The 13,069-nt window shown below is 31.2% G+C and overlaps 1 protein-coding gene across 1 annotated transcript; it reads right to left on the reverse strand.

Annotated features, from left to right (window-relative positions):
• Window positions 1-8,226: 8,226 nt before the first annotated feature.
• Window positions 8,227-11,651, reverse strand: LOC137826304 (receptor-like protein 49). Its single transcript, XM_090294582.1, has one exon. It carries the CDS (start codon window positions 11,649-11,651, stop codon window positions 8,472-8,474), a length of 3,180 nt encoding a protein of 1,059 aa, XP_090150708.1. The 3' UTR covers window positions 8,227-8,471.
• Window positions 11,652-13,069: the final 1,418 nt, after the last annotated feature.

Here is a 13,069-nt window from a genome sequence, read left to right on the forward strand (position 1 = left end):
TGATTGCATAAATGAGCTAGGGTTAGCTAGTGATTGGACTTGATAACAAATCCAAGTGAGAAAAGGTGTGAAATGAAGTAGGTGAGCTAGGGCTTGGAAGAAGCATTGGATTTGGGTCCCACAGATGAAGGGTGGTAAATAAATCTGTGTGGTTGGCAACATTTGCTTTATTATTATGTTGGTGAAACATGACTCTAACAATATCTTGTTTAGTTGTGGGAGGGGGGAAGAGTCCCTGTTTGGGACAGACACAAATTGTTTTGGACTATTTATAGAGCAAGTGTTGTGACATGTGACAGTCTTTTGAGTAACAGAAACGTTACCAAAAGGACCTTAGAACCTTAGCCATATCTTCCTAGTGGACAAGATGTGTGTCTTCAAGTAAACTACCACTGCACATCTTTTAAGCATAGCGACCCTTTTCACATTGCACATTGCTACGGTCAAAAACAAGGATAAAACAATTTTTTTTAAAACAAAATTAACCCCTATCAGGAGTGTTTAATTTAAAGTTAAAAGTTGCTTTGAAGTGACATATTTAACATCTTAAATAATAAGGGACAATTATTATTTATAAATAATAAATGTTCCTAAAAAGCTAGAATATTTTTTCTAGTTGCAATCTCCTTGTCTTTTCGGTCTCTCAGTTAGGCTTTTTTCGGTAGGATCTCCTCTGATCTGAACACGATGGAGGGTGTGCCTGCGAATACACTCCGACGATCAAGTCAGTTCAAGAATTAAGTATCAGGAGAGTAGGGAGTGAACAGTTACCTCGAGTGTTGTGTCTCTCCTTCTATTTATACTGTTATGGATGAACTTTGGCTGTTATGGGTCTGCTTTTGAGTCTAGTTGAAGGTCCAATTGCACCTTAACCATGCTTTGCGCTTAATCTGGTTTATTCTCGTCTAATTACATGTTTGACTGTAACCCTTGTCGACTAGTCGGCTTTTCGGCCATCCGGTAGCACAATAAATATTATCAGTATATAATATGTAGATAAGAATATGAGATTACTATTTGATAAAGAAATTAATATATATATATATATATATAAGGAAATTATTAAATAAAAATCAATTTAAAAAAAAGTAATTGTTATATTGACTAAATTAGATACTATTTTAGAGACTAAAAAAACATTTGGTTTCTAAATTAGTTTCTATTATTAATAAATAGTTTTTAAATTGATATTTAATTAGTTACCAAGATTTTAATTACCAATTATTTAGATTCTAAATTTGGTAGAAAAACCTTGGTAGTTAATTAAATATCAATTTAAAAACTATTTATCAATAATAAAAAATAATTTATAAACCAAAATTTATAAACTTAAAATTAGATCCCTCATATACTAATCCCACCGGAACAAAGAAATGTGATATCCAAACATACATCATTAACACCCTAGAAAAAGAGGAAAAACAAAACTATTTATGTCTTTATATTAATGAGTAAGTTTAATTATAAGTCGTCAATTATTATTATTTCATGTTTTAAATATTTGTTAACTCTTTTCATGAATGATATAGGGGTCAGTGACAAATACTTGTCTTATCCACGGTTCTGTTATGTGGTTATGTTACCTACACAAGAGGTCATTCACACATGTGAAGAATACGATTGATAAGTAAGTACACTATAAACTTAACTACGTATGTTACTAATTAAGTATCTACTAACGTGGTTTTTTGTATTAATTAGTTCATGGCATGGATATAACATCCTAAAAGATCGATCCAATTCAAATTATCAAAATCTGAAGTGGATCACACTAAAAGTTTGTAATTTTTGTCTTTCTCTTTTCACTTTTTTATCAATATTAACTTTTACTTTTTATTGAATTATAGTGTAATAGAGAACCAAGAAGCTATGAGTGTGGCTATTACCTTATACAATGGAGGTTACCATTGTAAGAGTAGGCCTTAAAAGTGATTGGGAGTAGGTAACATGATGGTAAATTATTTTTATAATTCTTTAACATATATGTATCTTAACACTAATTTATGTGAACCTTACTTTTGTAATGTTCTTTATGGATGAGCAAACAATGTCTTCGGTCATTATAGAATATGTGAGATATGCTTGGACCACATATTTCCTAAATTTTTATAACTCTAAGATAGCTAATCAATAATGTAGGAATTAGATAGAAAGATAGGATGTTATTAGTGTTTGTAATACATTTTTATCAATATATATAATTTGATTCTTTGAATTTATGTATTTGTCTAGCTGGGTTATAATTGAACAAGTCAATTTAGATGAGAATTAGCATTAAAAAGAATGTAGTAAAACATATTACCATTTACAAGGGCGACTATTTACCATAGCCGCCTTCTTACATGTTGTGCAAGCACTACAAGAAAATCATGACATAGAAACCAATTTTTAGATACAAAAAATAATTAGTTGCTAAGTGACTAAATCAGAGACCATTTTAGAGACTAAAAAATTTTTGGTTTCTAAATTAATTTTTATTATTGTTAAATGGTTTCTAAATTGATATCTAATTAGCAACTAAGATTTTTGCTACCAAATTTAGAAACTAAATAATTGGTAGTTAAGACCTTGGTAGCTAATTAGATATCAATTTAGAAACCATTTAACAATAATAGAAACTAATTTAGAAACCATTTTTTTTTAGTTTCAAAAATGGTCTCTAATTTAGTTACTATAACAACTAATTATTTTTTGTATCTAAAATTGATTTCTATTTCATGTTTTTTCTTGTAGTGAAAGGTTTATAAGGGCAGTTATGGTAAATAGTTGTATAAGGGCAGCTATGATAAATAATCGCCTTCTTATATGTTTCAGAAGTGTTTATAAGGGTGGTTATGGTAAAAGCCGCCCTTTTACATCTCATGCATAAGGGAGGTGTAAAAAAATAATTTTTACCATAGTCGTCCTCTTTGTTTGAATGCGTACATCTTATAAGGGCAACTTTTACCATAGTCACCTCTTTGTCTGAATTTAAGAAGGTGGCTAAATAGTCGCCTTCATTTTTGTGGGACATAAGATTACATATTGATCAAAGGCGGCTAGAAAATCGTCGTTTTACAATCAAAATAGTCGTTGTGTTTATGTTTTTCTGCATTAGTGATCTATTGGCAATAGAAACTAATCTAGATGTTAATAATTTTTTTAATCTCTAGATTAATATCTATTTTAGTTAATATAATAACTAATAAATATTTACCTCTAAAATTAATTTCTATTTAATTATTTTCTTCTTTGTGTATAGATATAACATAAATTATTAACATTTATCTATTTATTAAGATATGTTTCACATTATTACAAGACATTATTTCTTTACTATATAGGACTTAATTGGATGTGTATCCAAACACTAATAGAAAAATGATAAATAATAACTTCATTCAGTGATATTTTTTTGTTTAAAATTCGTGATTGATTTAGTGATCATAATTTCAATAAAAAAAATACTAAGTAAATCATTTAGTATTATTAAAAAAATGATAAAATAACGACTAAGTTAAATTTGAACAATGTAATCATTTCAATAAATAAATTGAGGAAAGTTTCCATTACAATGATGGTTAAGTTGAATGGTAGATTGAAGTAGGGTTATTAGCATATATTTTGGAGAGTGTGAAAAGAGATAAAACCTTGAATGTTAAACTTCTCCCTTTAAGATAAGTTATTTAAAATTTAGGATTTAGGTTAGTTAAACTTCTTTTTTTTTATAAAGTTTTCGTGTTAGGCATCACTATGCAACTTGACATCTCAGCTAAGCTGACACCTCAAGTAACAACAATCATCTGTCATCACATGAAAAAAAATAATATTAAAAAAAAAAAAAAATACAAAAATATGGGGGGACTAGACCAAAACCCATATGTTAACACAAACGATACATAGGTAGATTATACCTATTCATAAAGAATTCTAAGAACAGACTAGCTGGGAGTCTATTATACCAATGAAAAGATTCTCTATGAATAAATCCTAAATTAGCCAACTTATCAGCACACGCATTCCCTTCACGAAAAATATGAGTTATCCTAAACCTGATTGTCCCACAAAAATTAAGACAAGTATTCCATCGATTCTGAAGCATCCACGGAACATTAGTCCTAGCAGTAAACGCAGCACAAACCAAGGCAGAATCACATTCAAGCCAGACATTAGTAAGTCCCATTTTTTGAGCTTCCTCCATAGCATGTATAACTCCATAAAACTCAGCAACCAAAGCAGTTTGAACTTCAAGAAACGCTGAAAAAGCACCAATAAATTCTCCCATACTCCCACGAAAAATACCTCCACAAGTAGCAAGACCAGGATACCCCCTAGCAGCCCCATCAGTATTAATTTTGACCCAGCCTGGTGAAGGAAATTCCCATCTAATAGGAAGAGGACCAAGAACTTTACCACTACGAGTCTTAATACCGAAAAACTTAATCACGTTGAAGTCCAACATATCATTCTTCATTGAAGCTTTAGACGAATTTCCCACTAGACAAGTTAAATATTTAATTATCGAAATAGCCTTAGAAACCCCAATCTTATCCTGAAATCTAGCATAATTCCTCATACGCCATATCATCCATATAGAAAAGGTTATCACCGCAAGCTTAATCAATTTAACCAAAGGACTACCATCACTCTTAATAAAAGAAAGTAGATCATCCTTATTAGAGAAATGAGAAGTAAGAAAAATTTGTCGTACCGAACTCCAAATATGCAATGCGTTAGAACATTCAAAAAATAGATGTTGAATAGATTCCTCTCGCTTTTCACAAAGCGAACACATAGAACATATATGCAAACCCTTATTCTGAATATGTTGATCTGTAGGAAGTCGCCCATGAAAATTTTTCCAGAGTACTAGAGTTTTGGAAGGCGGAATAGATGAAGACCAAATGAATTTACCCCAACCACCTGGAACTCCTGGTTCCAAGAAAAAAGTCCTAGTCGATTTAAGAGTGAAACGACCAGACTCATTTAGAATCCAATTAGGAATATCCTGTTCCTCTCTAATCATGATATGATTAAAAAAAAGAGGCATCTGCTGTAAAGAGAAGGGAATATTCCAATCACAACCTATCCAAAATTGAGAGACTGTATCCGGAATGCTAACACCATCAGATAACCCTGCAATATTTGCTAAAGAAGTAGTAGAGCACCATTTATCATTCCAGAAATTAATAAAAGAACATGTACCAACAGTCCAATAAGTATAGTCAAGTATGGTAGAATAAAATTGCTTAATTCCAGGCCAGAGAGAGGAAGATCTATAAACCGTTCGAAATTCATATTTTGATTTAAGAACCCAGGCTTTCAAGAGTAAAGACCAAGGTTTGTCGCTATAAGCAAAGTTCCAAGCAAGCTTAAGAAGATATGCATTATTTTCATGATGAAGAATAATGATATTCAAGCCTCCATCCTCAAGAGGTGAACAAATTTTCCCCCAATTAACGGTAGCAATACATTTTTTCAGAATATCACCAGTCCAAATAAAATTTCGACACCACTGCTCAACTTGCTTAATAAGTGAAACATGCCACTTATACATATTAAAACTATAAGCTAGAGATCCAGTCATCACTATATTGACCAGCTGAATTCGACCCATCATGCTAAGAGTTTTAAGATAAGTTATTTAAGATTTGGAGTTTAAGGTTTTAGTAGTAAAAGGTTGATAATGAAATCTTTATTTGAGATTTTTGTCACTCATTCAACTATACATTGGTTTGGCTATTTTGTTATCGGAAAATGATACATGAACAACTTTGCTTCGATACAACCTTTGTCTTTGTCTAAAATTTCAATTTTTTATATGAAATGACAAAAATACCCTTTTTTATATCATTAATTAAGGGTTGTATAGTGGAACAGGTTGTCCATATATCATTCCTCTTTGTTATTTACATCATTATCATTATATATAAAAAAAGACGATACATCATTTATTAATTTTTAAGTAAACAATTTTATCATTTAATAAATAAAAAATAATTTATTTATTTATTTAATAAAATAATAGTTGAATAACTTCTTTTTATTTTAAAATAATTAAATAACTTTTTTAAAAAATAATGGATATATAACTTTTTAATACTATTTTTATAAAACTATTTATATTAAATTTTAATATTATATTTCTTAATTAATTATTCATAAAAATAATAAAATTATAAAAAGATGTGAATATACTGCGAAATCACATATCTTTTCGCTAATAGAATAATACAAATGATTTCTTTACTTGTCTTTTATTATTTTAGGCTACGTAAATTTGGTTTGATTTTTTATTACAGAGATATCCAAACTAATCATAAAATCAGATGTGGTTTAATTTTATTTTTTTTAGTTTTAATTTAATATAAAATTCAAATCAAGTGAATGTTTTTGTAGTTTGATTCGAATTCATTTTTGTGGTTTTTATTATTATTAAATTATTAAATATTAGAAAAAATTGTAACATATTTTCTAATGAAAAATTATCAAATAGAAAGATTGTGAATTTTTTTGTATCATTATTCTTATAGTATTTTAACTTTCTTTTATATCATAAATAAATTATAGTCAAAATTTTGTTATAATATTTTGATAAGAATAACCACTAAATCCTAAAGCAATATTTAAGATGCATATTCATCTTTGTTTGTTAATAGTTAATTAATTTTAGATATATAACATTATGCTTAAATATTATAAACCTTTTGCTCAATTTTTAACTTTTAATTCGAATCCAGACCAAACAGTATAGTTAACAAAAAAAAGTAGATAAAAATCGTAAAAAAATCATTTTAATCATTTTTTTTATTTTTTATGGTTTTGGTTTTGAACATACTACAATTTTATTGGTAATTTCATTTTTTTTTTTGAATTAGTAAAATCAATAAATCTTTATAAAACTTTAAGTAAAAATTCGAAAGAAAAAATTACTTTTTGAAATAATTTGATTCTAACTGGTATAGTAAGAAAAGGGGCTAAAACAATGATGCAGATGAATGAGTGAGAGAGCACTGTGCATTGGCATAAAATCATCTAAATTCTTTATACTTATTGTACTATTGGGAGCCCGTACTCCCGATACCGAAATGTTCAATAGTTGATAAAATCAAACGAATGTGAAAGTTGATGATAAACTCATAAATTATGATTAAAACGTAAATGGACCTTCGTCAAGGTCCATAACCGCTGAAACCCAACACAAGGTTATAAATATCAGAAGGAACCTATGTCAGAGGTAATCTTCTAATCTCTAGTTTATCCACATGTTATACTCAGACTGACTTGAGTGTCGGGGTACCTTCGCAGGTACCCCACCCCGTCGTTCTTGGAAGACTTGCCAGACGGAGACGGCAAATACAGGAGCTACAAGGACGAGAAGACGGAAGCTACAAGAGTCATTCTGAGAGGTACCCGAACTTGTAAGAACACTTCTCTCTAATTTTTCAAAGTTAATATTTATTTTATTTCAATCAAATCATCTAATAAGATGATGGATTGATGGTTGAATGAGAATTAACTTTGACTAATCAAAATTTCTTTTATAGTAAGTTTTTTTTTCTCTGAACCTTCTATCTAGAATTTTCTAGGATCCTATGTATGCTTTGGATTTTCTGAAGTTTTTGAGTTCAGAAAATGGTGTTCCATTAACATAATTTTTTATTTTCATGTTTTGGATATTTTCTAGGTCATTGGAATTTTTAGGATTAGTTTTAGATTCTTCTATATCTTGGGACATCTCTTTGACTTGGAGAATAAACTACTCTCAAGTAAGGGTAGTTAATTATATATATATATATATATATATATATTTATTTTTTTAATTTTTTTTTTTACACAAGTATTTTATTTAAATAAACTAAAAGGATATACGGTGTTGAAATGGATGGAGTTATGGCGGATTAATATGTTATTAAATTACATGGAATTTGGAGATTTGAAGTAGTCACTTTTAGTAGATTTTATCTTTAATCAAAAGGGGTTTGAAGTAGTGATTTTTAATATAATTTATCTTTAATCAAATGTATATATTCCTTAGTTGTGCTTTTGATGTTTTAAAATTGCTCAAACACATGAAATTTGAATAAGTGATAGTTCAGTAGATTTACCTATAAATTGATGGATTGATTTTAAAACTACATGCTTAAGTGTAAATAGTTTTTTATTTAGAATGGTAGAGTTTATATGCTATATTTTAATTTCATGATGATGTAATAGAGGTTTTATATGCTGAGGCTATGAATCATGTTAAAACAAAGAGAATAACACTAAGAATTGCTTAATCACCATGATTAAGCTAATGTCCCTCTAAGAAAAACAAGTAAACAACAGACAACAATATCTCTTACAACCTCTTGTAAAACTCTATTAGAAGAAAATCCTCTTGAGAGTTCTAAGCAAGAAAAATAGCATGTCTGAGTAATCACAATCCTCTTCCATGTCTGTCTGAGTTATTTTCCCTAGTCTCTTCCTCTGTATCATCATCATCATCATCATCTGGGTATCCAAGTCAAACCAAGCACTGGAAGAACAACGAGGAGAGCTTTATTGATTATATGGTTGCTCCATTTTTTCAGTCTCTCCAAAAACAATGATGGATCCACGACCATTCCTGCTCCAACGCCAAAACCCACTCCAATCCCTAAACCCACCCCCATTGATACAAAAGTCCAGTCCAATTGAACACCAGAATCTGTATATACTTCGGATTTTGAATTGCGCCGATCAGGACACAATTTCAAAGGACTTCCACATAAATATGCATTACCAACATACGAAGATGCGTCAAATGTTTGAAGTTGCGTACCTATAGGGATTTTTCCCACCAGACGGTTAAAGGAAAGGTTCAGGTATGAGAGGAAATTTAAACGTTCAAATTGTGTGGGAATTTCACCACCAAGATTGTTGCTTGACAGGTCCAATGACTCAAGCTGTTTTAAATTCCCTATAGATGAAGGGATTTGGCCTGTTAAACCATTGTGAGACAAGTTGAGAGCATAAAGTCTAGTAAAATCCATGAGCTCTTCAGGTATTGTTCCTTCAAAATTGTTGGATGAGAAGTCAACAGATGTGACGAGATTCAGGACTTTGACAAACTCTAACTGCAAACCTTTGATTGTAAGTGTCACAGAATCATGATAATATATACCATCAAATGTAAGGATCTTAGATTCTATGGGACTGAATTTGGATACACGATCTTCATCAAGCATCATTGCTTTCCAGGTTTTCAAGCATTTTGCTGGAAGTAAGCCACTGAAATTGTTGAAAGCCACATCAACAATTTGAAGCATATCCCAAAAATCACTGGTACGAGGACATGCAATGTGACCATGAAATTTGTTTCTCCTCAAAACAAGGACGCGGAGTCTGGATATTATATTTAAGAAGAATGGAAATCCATCATCTACCTCATTGTTTCCAAGATCCAACACCTCTAATGATGTGCAATGTGCAATAGATTTGGGAATTGGGCCTTGCAATTGATTGCTATTCAGATCCAGAGTTTTTAGAGCACAAGGTACTGGAAATTTATCTGGAATGCTGCCTTTAAACTTGTTATGTTTAAGATTTAATACCACAAGTGTCTCACTCTGAGTCAAGCACCCTGGAATTATCCCATCGAAGTTATTATAAGAAACATCCAGAACTAGCAGACTTGAACTATTGCACAGGAATTGAGGAATACTCCCGGATAAGTTATTTTTGGACAGAGACAAGAAAATTATGCGATACATACGACTACCAACATCTGATGAAATAAAATTGAAATTGTTGCTTGAATAGTCCAAATAAGTGACTTTCACTGGAAATATTTGTAGCTTCCCTTGGAGTTTGTTAGCATGAAGGTCAATGAGGCTCAGATAGGAACTAGTGTTCTGCACAGATCCTTCTAAACTGGTGAGCAAATTGTGAGAAAGATTTAATTGAGCAAGAGAGTCAAGTTGCCAGATCCATGTTGGTATAGATCCTTGAATATGGTTGCTTGAGAGGTCTAAAGTGGTTATTTTGGAATGGTTTCTCAAGAAACTAGGGAACTCTGTCAGGTAGCAGGAAGCCAACTCTAAACTGCTCATATTGTGTAAGGAAGATACAAAGCCTACATCTGTAAGATTTGTGTCTACTGACAAGTTGTTGTGTGAAAGAGCCAGTTTATTTAGTTTTGGAAGTCTCTGAATCACATCTAGCTTTATTGTGCCATTTAACTTGTTGAATGACAATTGGAGGACAATAAGAGACGTGAGATTAAAAATAGATGCAGGAATGGGGCCTTCTAAATTATTACTTCTTAAATCAAGACTCTCTAACATGGAGGAGGAGATATTTGAAAATTCATCAAGCTGTCCACTAAAATGGTTGTTGGAAAGATCAATCCTTTGCACCGATGGAAGTGCAAAAAGAGAAGAAGGAATGTTTCCATCAAGTAAATTGTCCTGTAAATCAATTTGGACCAGCTTTCTTAGGCCTTCAAAGTGAGCACAAGTAATGGAACCTGTGAAATAATTGTTTGAGAAGTCTAAATGCGTGAGGTTCCTGAACATATTCAAGGACGGAATTGGACCAGTGAAGTTATTAAACGACAAAAGCAGAGAAGTGAGTTCCTTGAGTCCTGACATTGAACTGGGTAGTGTTCCGTTAAAATGACAATTAGAAAGATCTAGGATGGATAACTGCTTAAGATTACCTATAGAAGTTGGTAATGCTCCTGATAACCTTGTGTGACTCACAATTAATTTCTGAAGGGAACCATTCAGAGGTAATCCAGGCAAAGATCCATTAAGATAATCGTTATATGATAAGTCTATGTCAGACAATGTTGTCACCTGAAAGATCTTCTCTGGAAATATTCCTGTCAATCCACAAGAACTAAGGTGGAGGGTTACTAAATTTGGAAAATCAGCAAAGTTTTTTGGCACCGAGGATGAAAAATTGTTTTGATCAAGACGAATGATTGATAGGTTTTGAAGTCTTGTTAGGGAAGGATCAAGGGGTCCTGAGAGATTGCAGTCTGACATGCTCAGCTCCTGCAGGCTATGTAGCTGCAACAAAGCATTGATCCATTCATTTCCCTTGGCTGATACACTCACACCATCCATATACAATTGTCTAATCATGGTGAGGTTTTTGACAAGCATTTGCAAATCTATTTTTTCAAGTTTCAGCGGATGATGCCCTAATAAAAAGGAAAGAGAAGAGATATCAAGAGTTACCAACCTTGTCAGGGAAGAAATCTCTATTGGAATCTGCCCCACAAAACCAGCAATAGACAAATTCAGATATGTTAAGTTCTTCAACTTGCTGAATCCGGATGGTATCTCAGAACTGAAATTATTAACAGACAAATTCAGTATCCGGAGCCTTTGCAGGTTGAAAAGAGTACTTGAGTTGTCAAATCCACCATTGATTGATTCTCCATTCAGGTCAAGGCCAATAACATGTCCCTCCTTATCACAGGTTACACCTGTCCACTTACAGCAATCTATGCTTGAATTCCAGAATACAAGTTTGTGAGATTTTTCTTGCTCGAATTTGAGGCTGTTCTTCAGTTTTAGCAATGATTGTTGTTGATCCTCAACAATTTGACCAGAAACCCCGGTGAAATAAACAGTGTGATGCATCCAAAAGCAGTAACATAATATGATGAAAAGGAAAGGAACATTGGAAATTCTCATTGGAGTTCAGTGAGAAAGACACACAATGAACCCAAAAACACAGACCGAAGAAGCAAACAGGCTAATGATGGCTTATGGACCCTTCTTTTTCCAGTGTTTATCTTTCAATGCAATTTGCCAAAGAATATATATATAAGTATAATTAAACCTAATGTTAGAGTGTTTGACATGTTCCAACGAAGAGTGAGAGGAAAAGTTGATTGAGAAAGTGTAAGATGGGTGAAGCTAAATTCAAAGTAAATCACGTCTTCCTAAGGTACCACTTTTCTTTCTTTCTTTCTTTCTTTTTTTCTCACTCTGTTTCTAATTTTCTTGTAATTAATTATCCAACCAGAAAACAAAGAAAAACAACGTTGCCATTATTGCATTCACTTTCCTAGACATTTCTTGTCTGAAGACTTTTTCTTGGTCACTTAGCTTGTAAAATGGACCTCCCACTATTGGCAAGTTTATATGTAGAGCTGTAGCAAAAAAGTTATATAAAGAGATATCATGAAATCATTTTAAAATTCACTACATTGCACTAGTTTTTCATGTGTATATTGGGTTGTTGAATTTTATTTTTTGTGATATGTTAAAAATAATAGATAAAATTGTGTTAGCTACGTATTTCATCAGTTTTTTTAATTGGAGAATTGAGCATCGAAACTTTAAATTTCAAATTGAATTCCCAGTAGTTCCTGGTTAAGAATCCAAATGAATTGATATAGGTTAAAGCTTTATAAAACTTAAATTTTCTTATTTTTAAACTGAAATTAAAGTTCCATTATGATGCATTTATTTGATAAAACTATTTTAGTTTAAAATACGTTTTTTTTTATCTTACCACATTTTTAGTTTATGTTCTATACAAATATCTTGGAACTTAAAGCACTCAAATATATGTTTTATACGTTACCGTTCAAAGCCTATTTAGAGAAAAATGTTACCTGCTAATTTTTAGTTATTTTTTATATTTTTGTACAATCAAATTGTTTTAACCATTATCATTTTAATAGTGATACTTTTATCAACTATCTTGGAATTAATATCTCACAATTTGGATGAAATAGAGTATGACTATGTAAATTTTGGAAAGCAGTAGCTATTAACCAACCCTGAAAGTTAAAAGAACATCAATAGTCAATCTTGCTAAGTGGATTCTTAGTATAAGTATCTCGTGGGATAGAAAAGAAAAGAAAAACTTAAGTTATCGCAAGAGTACTACATTAAGAAGGTGTTGCATAGATTTTGGATGGAAAATGTTAAAGTCTTAAGCACTTCTCTTAGAATTCTTCTTAAATTGAGTATTAAAAAGATTCATTCAAAATGAAGTTGAGAAGAGAAATATGAATAAAGTTTCTTATGCATATGCACTTAAGAGTTAACAATTTGATGTATGTCATTATATGTATAAGATTATATATTACATATATTTT

Source organism: Phaseolus vulgaris, chromosome 8, assembly GCF_051622355.1.
Source record: "Phaseolus vulgaris cultivar YP4 chromosome 8, ASM5162235v1, whole genome shotgun sequence".
Taxonomy (NCBI): Eukaryota; Viridiplantae; Streptophyta; class Magnoliopsida; order Fabales; family Fabaceae; genus Phaseolus; species Phaseolus vulgaris.